Source organism: Anser anser (genome assembly GCF_964211835.1).
Source record: "Anser anser genome assembly, chromosome: 5".
Lineage (NCBI taxonomy): Eukaryota > Metazoa > Chordata > Aves > Anseriformes > Anatidae > Anser > Anser anser.
The window spans coordinates 33,751,991-33,769,805 of NC_139725.1; the positions used below are offsets into that span (position 1 = coordinate 33,751,991).

General features: G+C 37.5%; 1 protein-coding gene across 1 annotated transcript in view; it reads left to right on the top strand.

The window, feature by feature from the left end:
- INO80 (INO80 complex ATPase subunit) overlaps positions 1-16,929 on the top strand; it is a 68,209-nt gene extending 51,280 nt beyond the window's left edge. Inside the window, exons 28-36 of the mRNA XM_083836667.1 lie at positions 3,358-3,452; positions 7,247-7,319; positions 8,936-9,094; positions 10,535-10,637; positions 11,158-11,246; positions 12,127-12,282; positions 13,106-13,265; positions 14,053-14,268; positions 14,890-16,929. Coding sequence (XP_083692793.1) covers positions 3,358-3,452; positions 7,247-7,319; positions 8,936-9,094; positions 10,535-10,637; positions 11,158-11,246; positions 12,127-12,282; positions 13,106-13,265; positions 14,053-14,268; positions 14,890-15,107 — 1,269 coding nt within the window. The 3' untranslated portion in view covers positions 15,108-16,929. The remainder of the gene's footprint in view (positions 1-3,357; positions 3,453-7,246; positions 7,320-8,935; positions 9,095-10,534; positions 10,638-11,157; positions 11,247-12,126; positions 12,283-13,105; positions 13,266-14,052; positions 14,269-14,889) is intronic.
- Positions 16,930-17,815: the final 886 nt, after the last annotated feature.

Genomic DNA, 17,815 nt, shown 5'->3' on the forward strand with positions numbered 1-17,815 from the left:
CCAAATAAGCCACTTACTAAGTCTGTTTTACCTTCTCTACCACCATGTAGCAGAAGCTGGAGCTAAGCAAGCTAAAAATCAAGCAAGGACTTGTAAAAGTTGTATAGCAGTAGGTGTTTGGTTTTTTTTGTGTGTGTGTGACCAATGATGTTAAAATACATCCCCTCAGCCTGCTTGCATATGTAAGAACATAAGATGTCCTATTTCTTTTGATAGCATTTTGACTGTGTCAGTGTAACTCCTACCATATCATACTAGCCTAATCTGTGCAGGGCAGAGAGCACAAGGCGCGTTGTTTACAAAGTTAACATGCTTGTTTGATTTAGCTTCAGCTGAAGAAGAATTACTGCTTAATTCAGCCATTACGAAATGACAGGTACAAATACAAAGAGGAAAAGATTTTCTTTCAACAAAAAGGGATAAAGTATAATTTCATTATTGTTATTTCATGTAGATGTGTATTTGATACTTTTCTAGATTAACATCATGTTTATTTTTGTAAATGTGATTGCTTTCTTCTGTATGGAAGAGTAATTGTCCATGATTTCAGTGGGAATCACATTAAATTGATGTGGTATGAACTCAAATTATACTCTGCGTGAAGTAAGTTTATTAGTTATGTTAAAACATAACAGCACTCACTTTGGACTATGAAATAAGATGAAGGTAAAACATTTTATAGTTTTTGAGAAAATATCAGTGTCAAAGCCTTGAAGAGCACTTACTTTAATGGTACTATGTTTTTACCATACTCAGTTCATTACTCGTTAGTTTCCTGTATAGGTTCTCTGTTGCCAGGGTCACTTACGTTATTTTTCTTAGATTAATACATCTGGTGACTTGCTGACCCCTTACACTATAAAAGATTGCCAGGTAGAAGTTCAAGTATGTCTAGTGTAAGTGTCCCCATGTGATCAATCACTGAGTTTTTATTATTATTTCTATGAAACACAATGGTAGCCCATATTTGGTTTTTGAGAAGGAGTATTTGCCAGTTTGCACCTCTTTATGTGCTTATTGTCAGTTCATTTTGTCTCAGTTGTGGTAGACTGCAAGATACAGTGCAGTAGTGGTGTGACCTCAATCCTTCCAAGGATCAGATGGTGGCATCTTTTTCTGTGTTTTCTTGATATTTTGTTCTTTGTGGGAAGTAGAAAAACGGGTAGTCGTCAAGTATCTTCCTTAATTGCAGTTAGGGACCATGTATATTAGTTCTTAAGTAGGTCATTTGCCTTCAGAGTTCTCTCACTTTTTCTTAAAAGCTAAAAGCATTAGCTTTCTGCAAGTGATCAAAACACTAAACTACTGGCAAGTGTAGTGTAAGTTGTATTTTTTTCCCTAAAATTAGACAGTATACTGTTAATGTTTGAAAAAAAATGAAGTTACTGGATAAAACTAGCTCACAAAAAAAAGGATGTTTCTTAGAAGCACTGTAAGAATACTGTGAAGTATCCTTTTTGATCATAGGAAGGTGGATAGAAGCAGACCAGAACCTGTTGAGCAGCGTTGAAGATACAATTAGCTAAGATACTAAGCTAGTTTCATGGCACATACAATCATGAGTGCTAGTATTACAGATGTAGAAGGATAGCTTATTCTTTTGTAAATAGTGTGATAGTGGAAAAGTCTAAGATTTGGGATAAGGATAAATGAACTTGACTGAATAGAAATTGTTGTTTTCTGTTTGTGCTGAAGCTTGGTTTGAAGATGCCCATGAAAAGGTGGTTAATAGTGAGAGGAGGGAAGACTAAAGATGTAGAAATACTGAATCAGCATAAAGACAGATAAAGACAGTAAAAAAGAAATTGAAAGAAAAGCCCTTATGATAATTGAAAAATGATTAATCAGATTTGGAGGAAAGGTCACATAGTACCTAGCTGACAACGGTATTGCTCTTTCTGCTTTTAGCTGGTGGCAGAAAGCTGTTGTAGAAGTGGAATAAATTGATAGTAAATTGGGGCTTGAGTGCCCTCTAGTTAAGTAGCTGTTCTCTGCTTTAAAATTCTGTTGACGTGTTACTAAAATGCTACTAGCCATGAGCTCTGCTTTGTAGAGGGGAGACCAAATGTGACTTTTGGCCATTTCTGCATTGTTAATTGTATTTACTTATTTTTTGCTTTCATCGTCTATTCATTGAAGCTTCTCTCCAGTACAACGCTCAAGTTCCTTATAGTATGGCAGCTCTTTCTTTCACCTCTTCTGCAGTAGTGAAGCAGAACAAAAAAGAAGCAGGAGCCCTAAGGATAGGTTTTTAAAAAAAAAAAAAAAAAGAACTGAGCATGGTACTGTCAGAAGGTTCATTAGAGTGCAAACACTGCCATGTCTTCTCACTGAACATCAGTTCTTCATCTGCGTAACGTTGAGGCTTGGAGCAAGATGAATCCCATACTTCTCGTTGCTAAAGCACCATCTGCTTCCTTTCTGTCTTCATTTGCAGTCACAACAGCTCAAAGAGAGACGCATAAACCATTAGGGTTAAATCTAACAAATGTGACCAGTAGGAGTTGTGTCTCGTCAGCCAAGGCTCACAGTGTTAAAATATCAGAGGATATATTTTCAAAAATACTCTAAGGATATGTGTATAGCCTGAGGAGCTTTCTGTGTAATTCAGATTTTATTGGTAGTTGCACGGTTACCAGAAAACAACTAAGTATTTTAGCACATGAAAAATTGGAAAAATCTTTTGCCTACAGCATTCCTGGTTGATGCCATTTGATTTGTGTCCCAGGCAATGGTTTCAGTTACACTGCTTGGCACGAACTGTGGGCTAACACCAGCGTTTCAAAGTGTTCTTGTATGCGGTGAGATTCACAGGCTCTTTACTAGCGAGATAAAGCCTGGACAGACAGACGTTAGTGGACAGTACCAGGTTTTTAAAACCACCAGTCAGATGGTTCAAAATTGACACGCAGCAGGTACGTTTGCTTTGTTAGAAAAGGTTCACTCATACAGTGAGAGCTCAGGATTTGCTAAAAGTTCAGACTTTGTGAAATCAAATTTCCTACGTTAGTGATGTTATTTACTTACTTATTCATTTATTTGTAGAAAAAGGCACGTACCATAGCAACACTGTGCAGCCCAGCTAATACATCTCCAACTCTGAATTGACAACATAATTTATCTCTTACCTTATGTGAAATGCAAACACTGACAAATTATTAACAGTAGCTTTAATTTCTCAAATCATTATAAAGTATTGCTTACAGAAGATTGATTATAGCATTTACTGATGACATTTAGGTACCTTTTTTCCTCCTAAGCAGCAATTCTGCTTTTATTATTGCTGTTTTTTTGTGAATAATGAAAATTGAACAGTTCTAAGACCAACTATATTATTCTCGTATGTGTTCTTTGCAGGAATATATGGTTTATAGGAAACATACATACATGAGATTGGATGGTTCTTCAAAGATTTCTGAACGAAGGGATATGGTAGCAGATTTTCAGAACAGGTAACATATTTTAAAAGGTGTTTTTGTACTAAATCACATGTATATAGTCGGTATAAGATTTAATGTAAATAAATGAAATTTGCACCAAAGTATCTTGTATGCTAACCACGATCTGAAAGTTTCTTGGTGGTTTGCTGAGCGGGAGTCATTCATGTTGATATCAAATGCATTTGTATTTAGAAATTCATCATCTCTGAAACAGTACAAGAAGCAAATTTTAGTGAACCCACAATAGTTTGTTGCCTTTCCAATATGCTATTGCTTGTAAAGAAGGTTGACAGAAGCAGAGCAGAAGTTCATTAGTTATTATATGTTCTGAAAACTGACACTCTAAAGATGAAATTGAAAATACTGCGTATGCTAGAGCTTTGGAAATGACCTACTTTGCTGCAAAACACGCCGTATCACTTAAGCATGTTTCACAGAATATAAATAAATAAGTTTATCTTTAATACAGTTGGATTTATTAAGATAGCTTAAACTAATATATGTATAATAGTTAAAAAGGAGGGGTTATTAAATAGTAAGACGTGCTAACCTGTTCCATTTAGTAGAACAAAATGGATTCTTGCAATTTGTACTAGTCTGTCAGGAAAGAAAACTATGTAGTCATCTTGTTACAAGTTCAAATATTTCAGTATAACCTTGTCTCTATTGGGGCATATTATAAATACATAATTAAATTTATGGTTATTAAGTTTCCTTTTAATCATGAAATACAGCTTGGTAGGATGTCACTTTGGTGCAGTAGTTCACAGTAAGGTTACCCTTCCTGAATGCGGGATGTGAGCTTTTAAGAAGGTCACTTTTGTTTTTCAGACAAGTTAGGTTCACAGATTGTTGTTTACTGCGAGGTGAAAGCACCGTGTTCTAGATGATAGTCCTTGCATCACCAGTCCCAAGGTATCACAGCAGAAGACAGGAGGAAGAATCTGTACAAAACCTTTCAGGCCACTCGTTCATAAGGGTTGAAGACCTGAATAACTGTGCTGCAATGAAAAGGCTTTTAGTGAACTCCTTAGAGCAATAAAACTTTAGAAGAGTATGAACCAAGTACCTAGAGTGAGAGGACTGTGCAGTGCCTTTTTCCCTGTTCCCAGTTGTCAAAAACAGGTTCCGTGCTGGTTAGGATGTCCTCCTGGAATGCTGACACTTCTTCCTGTAAGGTCCTTCAACCAAAGAAGTCAAAAAACTTGTTTTTATTAATAAAAAGAAATTTGTTTTTATTAATGAATAGAACAACTAAAGAAAAATAATCATTTCAACAGGAAATCCCTTTGAGATATAGGTCAGCCAGTATAAACAAGAATTCCTATTAAAATGTTACTCGAGTTCCTCTTGTACATGATTTACTTATGAGAAATGTTTCCAGGAAAAAAAGCCTGACTGAGACTAAACTATCCTGCAGGATGTCCTAGTAGGATGCTGAAAATATGTAACCATGGAATGATAATCCATTCCTGTAGGCTGTGCCACTGTCCTCTTTCTTTCCTTTCCATATGGCATTTCCAGAAGTGTTCAGGTTACTAAATGCATGTTCCACTATTGTTGTAAAAGTCAGAAGACTTCCTGGCCAAGGATTGCCTACACTGTGCATGGGTACCTGCTGTCATCTTCAGCTTTGCACCTGGAAGATAAAGTCTAGAGATTGACAGCTTGGTTTCAATTCCTCTTGAATGCCCATAGCTCAAGGTAGAGTTTTGTACTCATAGATTTCAGACTGCCAGAAACCTTCAATTTCTAATTTGGCTTTTATTCTTGGCTTTTATTCTTTTAAATTTATAATTTAAATAATTACTTTGGTCGTCTATTGGCAACTTTTGAGGGAGGAAAAAAAATCTTTTGTTGGACCAGAGTAGGTTTTTTGAGAGTCTGTTTTTTACAATACAACCTTGCCAGGTAAAGACTGGTAATTAATACCTTGAAGCATGAGTCCTGAGAACATAGTTGGTTCTACCTGACCTGCAAGAATATGGATTCCAAAACCTCTATTTTATTTTTTTTTTTTATGTTTGAGTTGTACTAGCATATGCATAATAGCACACAATATACCTGTACTTACTATAGCAAGGGTCAGGTTACCTTTAATGGGTAGAAGATTATTATTTAAGAATGAATTAATGAAGACCCTTAGATTAGATGAGTGGACTTTTGGGGACAGACTGCCGACACGTAATTAATCAAGAAGATGCCCCACGCTGCTCATTCAGCAGGAATTTTTGGTCTTTTACTAATTGTGCGTGCGTTATTGTATGGACAGTGTGGTACGAAAAGGATGTGGTATTGCAGTGTCTTCTCTTAAGCATTTCTCTTGCTGCATACTGTCAAAGAACATCAACTTTTTTGGGGTCCTTGGCACTAGTGAGGTTCACAGCCTCAGTGGAAATCCTGATTTTGCCAATCAATGACCAATTGAATTTTGATCAGTACTTGGTGATCCTTCATATAGATCTGTCTCCTTTGTTTTCTGTGTGCGCCGTGTTAGAGCTGCCATTGAATTTGAATAACTGTGTTCCCTTTTCTCCAACTCTTCAGACTGCAGCTAGGTAGGACTTAAAGCACTGTTACGGTTGCTTGCCTAGTGTGTCTCAACTGCCTCAGTTACATAAAGGATTATTATCTTTAGAGGATTATTCCAAGTCAGGTATTGGGATGCCTTGTATCTCTGTTAGGAGTCAGCATTCCTAAATCTGATGCCAGCAAGTCTAACTATTGGGGCTAATATGACTGCATTAGGCTTTATGGATCTTCCAGTGAGGTATTCAGAGATGCCTTCCTTGAACTGTGCCATGAAGTGGTGATCCATGTTCTGTTAGGGCCTGTTCTACTGGGAGCTGTATTCACTGAAGCAACTGATCTGTCATTGACTTTCATGCTGTCTGAGGAATTCCAAAGAACGTAAATGTAAACCAGTTAAAATGCCCAAGGTGGGAAGGACAGCCTGTGTGCAGTAATAATGTAATTTACTTACAGACAGTGCATCTCAAAGAGCTTGAGTTAGAGTGAAATGAATGACTTTTCCTATTGTGCAGTATCCAACTATTAGTAATGTCTTACATAGTCATCTTTGAAACATTCTATGGTAAATCACAATTTCATTACTATCATTACATTGCTATCTTGAGAAGAATCAATTTATTTTCATTTTGCTGATAAGAAAACTGGACAAAAGAACGAAACTTTTAATGCAAATCAGCACAGTTGTGACCGTAGTTGAGTTCTTAGACAGAGGGATTTCTGTATCTGCTGACAGACCCTTGTCCTTTTATAATGTACCTCTGTGTTTGCCAGCTTGCTTTTATATGAAGGTTATTCATTTTTTCCTCTAAGAGTTGTTTGTTCTGTTCAAAGCACCAAATTTAGAACAGAAATTGCATCTACACAGTTCCAACCTTTATTTTTCTTTCTTTATCAATTGAGTGTTGTTAGGGCACAACACTCAAGATTTTATTTTATTTTTTAACATCGATCAGTTCTGTGAAACAATAAATTGTTCTTTGTCTATATGAAATCTTACTTTCCAATGTGGGCAAGATAAACAAGCCCTGGTTTGTTTTGATAGAGATAAGAAGCCGCTATTGCAAACTGAATGCTTGCGTGTTCAAGCAGTCCTCATTTGTGTATTAACTTCTTTCATATGTTTTTCTCTTGACCATGAACAGCACAAAACACACTGAAGTGTTCGAGTAATAAAAATAGCCCTGATCACTTCACATGGGTCAAAAAATTTACTTCTGTGGTTACTTCTTGTTCCTCATGCACAAAATATTTTTTTTAATCTCTTTCCTCTCCAGGAATGATATTTTTGTGTTCCTGTTAAGCACAAGAGCTGGAGGCTTGGGCATTAACCTTACAGCTGCAGATACGGTAGGTGAAGTTCCATAAAGTAATACAAAACACAAAAAATCAGCTTTCTGATACTCAGATTTCAGTTCTCCTGTGCCTTCAAACACCATTTTTCCCAAGCTGCTCATCTCCTGCCTCCCAGACTCACAATATATGTAGGAAAATTGGTGTTGCTGTGTGGAAGCTGGAACTCTTATACCTATGCTGATCAATATTAGTGCTGCCATTCTCCTAATGAAATTGCCTAGCCTTGTTTACTCTGCTTGTATTTGTAATACAATGTTATCTTGGTGATAAAGTTGCAGAATATTGAGCACCTGGTGTACAGTTTTTGGTTGCTGTTAGATACCTTCCTTCTCCCCACATACATCAGCAGCAGAGTCTAGAAGGAAGTTGGATGACTAAAGGGGTCTACAAATGCAATGACACTTTCATACGACTGCTGTCTTGCATGGCTGCTTGCTCTTAATGTGCAGCAGCAAAGGAATCAGAGAGCACAGGTATCCGTCACCCTTTTTCTGCGCACAGTAGAATGAAGTAATGGCAGTTGAGTTGTGCTTGTGTTTCTAAATGAGTATCAGCTAGTCAGGAAAGATAAATTTATTCCTTCTCATGTGCCTGAGGTGTAAAGACATCCTGATTTAGGTGAATTGCAAGGATTTGCACTGTTGAACACTTGCACCAATCACTGCGGGAGGGAATACTGACCTACATGAACCATTTATGTTTTCAGTAACTGCTGTTCCTGTGCTTCTAACATAATACCCTATGTGCAGGCAGATTTGAACCCAAGACAGACTGTAGTGCTTAGCCAAAAATCTGATTCAAAAATATGATGTAATTCTTTAAATACCCCATCATCTCTTGCTATCACTTAAAAGAAATCAGAAGAAAGCTATCTGTAGGATTTTCAGGGTTGTAAACTTCTCTTGTTTTGAAGTTGCTTCAACAGAGGGGAAAAAAAAAGATGGAAACACAGGCATGTATGCAAAGGCTCCTTGCATGAACGTTCTTAGTTCTGTGGTTTTGTAGCTTTCTCAATACTTCAGCTAAAATTGTTTTAATGTCTCCTTTTTTTATGTTTACTGTGCATAAAGTACAGTTAAAATGATAGGGCAATGTGAATGTGATGTGGTATTTCAGGTTTTTTTTTTTTGGTAAAAACACTAGAGTTATTAGACTAGACAAGGCTTTATTCAGATCTTGGAAAAAAAGTGTGTTACTTTTTGTGTGAAATCCTGATTTGATGGGCTTTTTCTTAAGGTAAATAACACCTAAAATGGCTTCACAATGTAATTAGTTACAGGCTTATCAAATGACAATGATATACTATGGTGATAAACTCCAGAATTTTGTGCCTCCAAAGCAGATTTGTTGAAGAAAATATTGAAGACGTTCTGTTGAAGTTGAAACGTTCACTGTCAATTAGTTTGAATATATTTGAAATGCATTGGAAAATATTTTATTGGATTGGGCAAAGCTAGGTGAATACAGCCTACAGTGGGCAAGTGATTCTGCGGGGTGTGTAGTGGAACTTTTTTTTTTATGTTGGTTTTTGTTTTTTTGTTTGTTTCATCTCCAGGTACACTAAATATATGGGTTTATTTAATAATTTTTGTTCTGGTTTTCTTTTACAGGTCATCTTCTATGACAGTGATTGGAACCCAACAGTAGACCAGCAAGCCATGGACCGGGCACATAGGCTGGGTCAAACAAAACAAGTCACTGTGTACCGGTTGATATGTAAAGGCACCATTGAGGAGCGTATCTTACAAAGAGCTAAGGAGAAGAGTGAGGTAGGAATAAAGAAATCAACTGGAACAAGAAGTTACGGAAACTTTATCAAAAAATGTGTATCAAAATGAGTAAATAAATTATATATATATATATACACACACACACACTATATATATAAAACTTTATAAAATAAATATAAATATAATATATATTATATATATATATATATATATATATATATATATGCAGGGAATGCATATAACAGAAACCAAAAGGAAATGTCTTTGTTCAAACAAACAAATCTGTTGCTAGCGCAGCATCATTGCAGCTGCATTATATAAACTGGGAAGAAGCTCATTATTTACACAATGACTTCATGGAAACTATTTCTTATGATGCAATGAAACTACTTGGGATTCTAAAGCTAGAGCTTGCGTCTTTGCTGTGTCAGGGCAATGCTGATTCCTCTAATGTTATACTGTTACACCACAGCTTATTTTTTGAAGAAACTTGGAAGGTAATTAAAGGACAGTTTTTGAGCTGTGAGGGTTGCCAGAAGGGCTCATTTTCCTGCAGCATCAAGTGGTAAATGTATTAGAAACTTTAAAGCTCATGACACTTTACTGGCAAGAAAAAATTACTCACTATCACTTTCTTTGGTAGCAATAGATATACTATACACGAGGCTCAGATGTTTTGTGCACTTGGGATTTCTTTTAGCTTTTGTCTTAATTAGATGCTGTCATAGCACTGCAGCAACTGAAGCATCTCCAGCTGAATGCATTCATATTTCCCTTGTTGAATTTCATCCATTTCGATGTGGGATACTGCACTTAGTAACTTGATACCAACCTGAAAATAAGTGTAGTTTTTTGCTGGTGCTCCAAATCATCAAAATTGGCTTATGCTAAAGCTTGTTCTTTTTTGCCGAGTTGTACCTCTTACCATTTTTTTTTTGTGTGTGTGTTTTGTAGTGTAGTTGAATTAATAAAGTTGCTTGTGCTGAGTGAATTGCTTAAACAGAGACACAGACTCAACATGGAGATTTAGTTTTGAGTGGAGGAGATTAAGTATGTTGTACCTTTTAAGAATGTGATCTGCCTGATCCTGTATACAGATTACTTGAAAAATAGGACTACTAATTTATACCTTATAGGAGTACTGCTGTAGTTTTACTCTGTGTTCAGCAATATATTAAGCCGTAAATATTATTATGACGTGGTGCTTTAGAAGTATACAGCTTGGTACAATGAATGGCAATTTTCAGCTTTCTAGCTCAGTTGCTTCTCATTTTTTAATAATTACAATTAATGATTACAATTCTCAATAAAATTTTTCCTTAAATTTTGCTACTAACTATAGTATGATAGAGAAGTTGAATCAATTCTGACTACACACACTTGCATTTACATCTTTTTTGTCTGGCTTTCAGTGAAGGGTAATGAAAACGTTTCATGGATCCTTTGAGTAATTTCTCTTTTTTTTCCTTTTTTTCCTAGATCCAGCGAATGGTGATTTCAGGTGGCAATTTCAAACCTGACACTTTGAAACCAAAAGAGGTGGTCAGCCTTCTACTAGATGATGAAGAACTAGAAAAGAAATGTATGTGAAATTCGTGTTGTAGCATTTTCTCCATCTTCCACTTCATTAGTTTTTTTAATCTGTCATTTTATCTCTACAAACACATGTATTTCTGATAACCACTTCCGTTTCCTGGCTCATTTTGTGTTGCCATTTTTGTTAGTACAAGCTGGTTTCATATCATTGCTGAGCTGAGGGGTGAGGTTGTGCAAGAGAGACATGATGATGTGATAGTTTTTATTGGCACTCTTTCAGGATCATTACATTGTTCCTGAATGACAGAGCTTTGACAAGAATTAAGTAGGTCATGACAAGAAAAGTATTAATAAAAATGCTGTGTTGAATCGCAGTTTTGAAGCTGTATTAGAGGTACGCTTGATGGTATGTTTGAAAGAAGATTTCAACTATGAGACTTTTTAGTAATTTGGTTGGAAAGTTTTAATATAGCAGTTCTACTTCAAGAAACTAGAATTTCTTGTAAGGTTCACAAAAGGGTGTGAAGTATCTTTCCGGCGACAACTTTGTGCTTCTTTTCTGACAGTGCGTCAGCGTCAAGAAGAGAAGCGACAGCAAGAAGAAACAAATCGTGTGAAGGAACGTAAACGTAAAAGGGAAAAATACGCTGAAAAGGTACCTTGATGCAGAGAGATTGCCTGTGTCAGTGACACAGAGAGCCTGAAAAGCTTTAGGCACACTATTAAGTAGTGTGGAAATATTTTATGCAAAGGCAGTCTAATGAGTAAAGTGTTCTCTTCAGCATCGAATGTCAGTCTGGCACTTCCTACACAGAAGAGGGATGTTATAAAATAAGTAATGCACAGTTCCCTGTATTTTAGTATCATTTGCAACTTCAAAAATAAGGAAGTACTGCATACCCATACAACACAGTAGATCATCAGTAGTCTACAGACAACAATTTGGGGACTCAAGTTTAAAAAAAAAAAAAAAAACAAAAACAAAACATCACCAAAACAACCAATTGAGTGATCATTCTATGACATATAAAATGGAGACTTAATTAAGATTTTGTTTTGCAAGGATGAAAAAATAATACAAATGAAGAACCAAACATAGATAAATCCCAAATAGCTATGTGGCTTGTGCAGAAAGACAGAATATTAGTTTGTTTGTTTTTTTAAAAAAATCATTAAATCTTGTTTATGAAAATTCAGAATTTTTGAGTATTGGAGGCTTTGCATTAGTTATTTTTTTCATAATGGTAAAGAATTTCGAGCTTACTTCAGAAGGCAATGGAAATCAGAGTAATTCTATAAGAGTAATTCTACAGCACTCAATCTATTTTATGAAGAAGAAAAAAAACTGCTTAAATCTAAAGACAGAGCCTTTAAAGGATCTGTTACTTTGTCTTTCAAAAACTTGCTTTGGATAATTCTGTACATGGCATTCCTTTGAGTTACAATACTGTATTATACATTGAGATTTTAATTTGCACGTTCCACTTCGGTTTTAACTGTATTTTTCATTCCCTGTATTGTTTTATTTATTTCAGAAGAAGAAGGAAGATGAGTTGGATGGGAAGAGAAAGAAAGAGGGCATGAACCTCGTGATCCCGTTTGTTCCTTCAGCTGATAACTCTAACCTGTCTGCTGATGGGGATGACTCCTTTGTTAGTGTAGATTCTGCCATGCCCAGCCCTTTCAGTGAGGTGAGACTGCCTGCTTCTTTAAAGTATGTGCTGTTTCAGTTGTGATCTTAGATCCAGCAGGGTTCTTGCTTTCTGACATTTCAGTTAATACAGAATTCAAATATGTAGGGAAATGAGATGTCTGAAAGGTGAACCATGGAAGTGAAAATAATGAATTGAAAACATAGCAGCTGCAGTAAGCTGCCTACTGGAGCTCCTCTTTGTTGATATGCCATTATGCTCCTCTTCACTTTCTGTCTTTGTCTTTTCTTAAAGCAAGTTCATGCCCTGAACCTCTTGCTTTTGATTCTGAATTAGTGTGGTTTTTAATCTGGAATTTAAATTGTAAATTTCCAATGGTGCACATTATATTTTCTTTCATATTTTTAATAAAGAATTGTGAACAATTTTTGGCAGCAAATATTTTGTTCTATACCATGTTAACTAAGATTACTATGTTGTATTGTTCCCTTGCTGATAAAGATTTTTATTGGCACTAATTACTTGGTTAAGAGTCCTATTGTTTTCTCTCTTGCAGTCTGAGAAAGATGCACAGTTAAACTGCAGTTTTCTTAAGTCTCTGCTGAGCCCATTAGTCTCCTGCTGATAACATTTACGTTCATCAGTTGAAATTAAGTAGCTCCTGGAGGTCTTTACTGCTGTTCAGCATGTAAATAAAGGGTGTAGTGTGACTAGGCAGGATATGTATCATGCTGTAAGTCTTGGAGAAAATGAGAGAGATCAGAACAAGTACCAATTACTTGTGATTGCGTGTCTTACTATGTTTGAACCCTTCCCTTTCCTAACCTGAGAAGCTAACGGCTTTGTTCTTGGTCATGTTTAGATATCCATCAGCAGTGAATTACATATGGGCTCTATCCCTCCCGATGAGAGCAGCAGTGATATGCTTGTGATTGTGGATGATCCAGCTTCTTCAGCACCTCAGTCAAGGGCAACAAACTCTCCTGCTTCCATTACTGGCTCCGTTTCAGATACCATGAATGGTCAGTACTCTTGCCTTGACTTACTAACGCATATTAAACCTTGACTTTGTATGCCTGGTTGGTACATGTTCTGCATTTTAATCAGATTCTGTGCATGGTTGGCAAGATTTGCAAAAAACAATTTGTCTTTCATTGAGAAATAACTTCTGATTTGATAAGAAATCTGTTTATAGTCATTCATCACACTTTCCTTTTTCCTGTGTTAGTTACTCTTACGAGTTTTGTCCCTTGTTCCTATATTATAGAGTGCTCGCCTTACCAAGCTACAGACATCCACAGAACTCTTTCATCGCTAAGTTTTTCCTTGAATTTGCCATAGGGCTAATAATCAGTTCTCCATTTCCACTGAGTGATTAAAGCAACTATAATTTTAAATAATGGTAACAGTTTTTAGTTACTGTAACTTTATACTCTGAAATAAGGAGAGACCTAGTTCTTCATGAGTTTCTTTACAGATAGCAAGTGGAAAGAACATAGATCTTCGGTAAGAAGATGCTTTATCCTGAAGTAGAACCCTGAATCCTCCATCTATTTGTGGATTGGATTCATAACAATAATGACAAGGAAGTTAATAAGATGTGATTAACGAAGGGTCAAGTTTTGTATATGTGATTTCGTGAGATCAATACTTGCTGACAGTGTCTGTATTAATGTAAATGAACAGTATCAGTTAACAGGAACAGTATGAATGTAAATAGCAAGTCGTTACGATGCTGTATTCATTTGTGAGCTGTCTGACATGCTATAGCAGTTACTGTTTTAATGCTCTGTTGTTTTTTTTTTTAAGGGGTTTCAATGCAAGATACACCTCTCACTGGGAGAGGCCAGTCAGGTCGAAGCCGTGGTCGCCCTAAAGGATCAGGCGGTGGATCAAAAGGCACCGGGAAAGGCAGAAGCCGGAAATCGATAGCAGGAAGCGCGGCCGCAATGGCAGGTGCCAAAGCAGGGGCGGCAGCAGCCTCTGCAGCGGCATATGCAGCGTACGGGTACAATGTCTCTAAAGGTATGTGGGGAAAGGGAGGCAGCAGGCTACCCAGAGCAGAGCCAACCACATGAGTTTGGATGATTGCTTGTTTACAGCCTGTCAAAAATAGATGCAAGTATTGCTGGTATTGCTTGTACAGTATATTCTGATATCCAGGCAAAGCGCAATGTGACATGGTACCGGTGTGAGAGGATGGCCAGTTTCACTGCAGATGACCTTGAGAGGCTAATCTTGCAGAATTTTCACCTGCCCTTTGAATTATCTCATACCAAATACTTCTCTCTTGTTCTTCATTTTGGTGCCCAGACAGATTAGATAGTGTTGTTTATCCCATGGGTTTGGCTGTGTCTTTCCCGTATTGCTGATATGGTGAAGTTACAGCATCAGGTTTAAAATGTTCTAAACCAGTGGTGATGGAGCTTCAGCTTTACAGCACATATAGTCATCCCAGGGTATAAGTGCAAGATGATTTGTATGTTTAGGCCATCCCTCTTCATTAAAATCTCATAAATCATGAACACAGTGTTGTCTTGGGACTAAGTGTTAGTATATTGTAGCCATTAAAATTTTTTTGTTACCTTAGTGCTACAAGTAGAGTGGTATGCTCATGTGGAATTTGATTCTCTTTTCCATTGCTAGGCATGTCTGCAAGCAGCCCTCTACAAACAGCAATTATTCGGCCTTCTGGACTTGCAGATTTTGGACCTTCAAGCGCCTCTTCTCCCTTGAGCTCCCCTTTGAGCAAAGGAAACAGTGTTTGTGGCACCCCCAAAAGCTTAAACCTGACCAGCAGTCTCATATCAGAAACTCCAATTCGGAAGCAAAGCAAAGGTGCCCACACCTCAGGTGGTCGGTAGTAATTTTGAACCCCCAAAGCTTGTCTGAACTGTGTTGGCTTTCAGAGTAGACCACCCTGCAAGGTGAAGGCATGCAAATGAATGCCTTGTTGCTGTCAAGCACCTGTGTGAAAAGAAAATCAAAGCACAATGGGAACGGGTGGTTTATGTGAGCACTTTGGTTATGTGTATCCCAAAAATTATCTTTGCAGACACTGAAAGAAGGATGGAAGGGGTGTCTGGGGTAACTGAGGTGGTCGGATGGTGTTTTATTGACTCATCTGACAAAGATTTCCCAAGAAACCATCCAGGTACTCCATGCAATATCCCAGAGCTGTGTGTACTTCAAGTCACATGAGTGTAGCTTGAAATGGAACCCAGCTTTAGTTATATCCTGTGAAACCAGTATCTGAATGCCAGGGCTGTCCTGTAGAGTCAGAAGACATTTCTGTACTGGGAGCTGGTCAGTGTAGATGCAGGGGTAGCTGGGGGCTAAGCTGAGGATGATGTGTGATCAAAAGATTCTTGGATTCTTCTAGTGTGGGCCTCTGGGGTTTTTGTTTGGTTGTTTTTGTTTTGTTTTGTTTTTTGAGAGTTTGAAATGCAAAGGAAGGTATCTCAGGTGGTTTCCAGGGAGTGGATTCTTTTCAGCACCATTTGTTTAGAACAGGTTCAGAGCCACAGAGTGACAGGAGCTCTGGCAGGCCTAGTGAGGGTAGCAGCACTGCCTCTGCTTCCTGCAATGGAAGAGGCTCCAAGCCAGTGGCTTGATTTGTGTTTCAGAGTTCTTGCCAGCATAAGCTCTTGCTGTGTTAAGAATAATTTTTCTCATTTTTGATACGTGCTGAAATCTTAAAGGCTTAGAAACACAATCAGGCTCTACTTGTGCAAATCTCAAGAGCAGGGAAAGCTGCAGGGCCGAGGAAGAGTTTGCTGCTGTTCCTCTCAGTGTGCCATAACAGAGCGTGGTTCTGCAGCTAGCAGTGCTGCAAGGGGAGCAGTGAGAAACAGCACTGAGAGAACTGTGCCATTCCCATCTCCAGCCAAATCCTGGGAAAAAAAAAATTGTCTCATATCCCAGCCATCCATTGACCATTCTTCCAGTGTGTTTTTCCCTTCATCTCTGTGATCATCCCATGTACTAGCTTGGTGGAGCTCCCTGTGGGTACCAGTAGCCGTCTCCCGTAAGGCTGATAGAAGGCAGTGCTGCCAGTGCCCGTCTGTGTTCTCATCTCCGATTGCTCCTTTCCCTTTCTCAATGCACAAACCCCCTTTGTAGCCCCTTGCTTTGCTGTAAGCGTTGTCTGCATTGCACTGAGATTAGGTGTGGGACAGGTCTTCTGTCTGACGCACTGAATTAAAAGGCTGTTCTGGGGCACTTTCAATCCCTCGAGAGAAGCAAGTTATGAGTTGCAGGTCTGGGCTGTGACAGCAAAAGATGACTTTTTTATTATTATAATTTTTTTTCCAACCCCAAATCCTTTGCCTGGCGTCCTACAGTGTGGAGCAAGTGCTTCCTGTTGGCTCTGCCTCTAATTTGCACACCTGAAAATAGCAAAACTGAGCTTAGTTAGATTGATTTTTAAACAGATTTGCAGGGGATAATTGAGGGGGGAGATGGTGTTTAATTAACTCATGAAGACTTCCCCCTTCCCCTCGTATTCACATGTATATATGATATTTAGAGGGAATCAGACAAATGCCAAGCCTTTTTTTCTCTTTGAATGTGCTGTCTATTTTTATAACTGAACTTGTACATATGTATAAAGAGAGACACATCTTTCTTTTACTAACTGGAGAAGAAAATCTTAAATAAAATGGAGTGAGATAATTTTATGTAAATCAGTGTCTTTGTGGTTTTTGTGCGTATAGCTAGCTATGTGACAGGATTAGGGAACAGCGTGGAGGTTGCACATCTGCAAACAAATCTAGGGACGTGCTGCTCAGTGTAATGCTCTCGGGTATTTACGCTCTTCTGAGTATCATTCTGTAACCTTTTTCAATTACAACTGTACAAGTTATCACATGTTTGTATTCACTGATTATCTGGTAATTATCTGGTAATTTACTTTGGAGCAGGTATGCAGCAGATCACAAGAAAATAGAATAATTGCATAATGGTATCTGAATCGCAACGGTTCAATTCAACAGTTGATTGCTCTGGGACATCATTCTCTACAGATTTTCCATTTTTTTTCCTCCCTTTTTCAGGTTATATTTTAAAGGGTAATTTTTTTGTGTTGTTTTTTTGTGTTACTGTCTTGATTTTCAAACTGCTAGACGATTGTGTCAATTTGTTGTAATCCAAAGTTGAGAAAAAATACATTTGTAACTTGAAAAGATTGGAAAAAAATAGTAATATTCTGTTGCACGTATGCTTTTGGAAGATTAAATTATTGGTATTGTAAAAAATGATAGTAGCATTTGAAAAACTTATTTAATCTTCAAAAGAAGCACAGAATGATATCACAAATTGTGGGAAAAGTAGCAGTAGCCTAGCTGCATGTGAAACATGCATCAGGCTGACAAATTTAGGGAGACCTAACATAGCAATAAAATAAATGAGCTGCTAGATCATATCCAGTTTAATATCTGTAAAAAGTTTAAACAGATGCGTTCTTTTTATTACGCATCATAGAAGAACTGAGATTCTGAGATATTACTCAAGGAATTAGGAAGTGTCCATGTAAAGGCTGTTCTACTCAATTTCTTGATTTGGGGAATTAAGT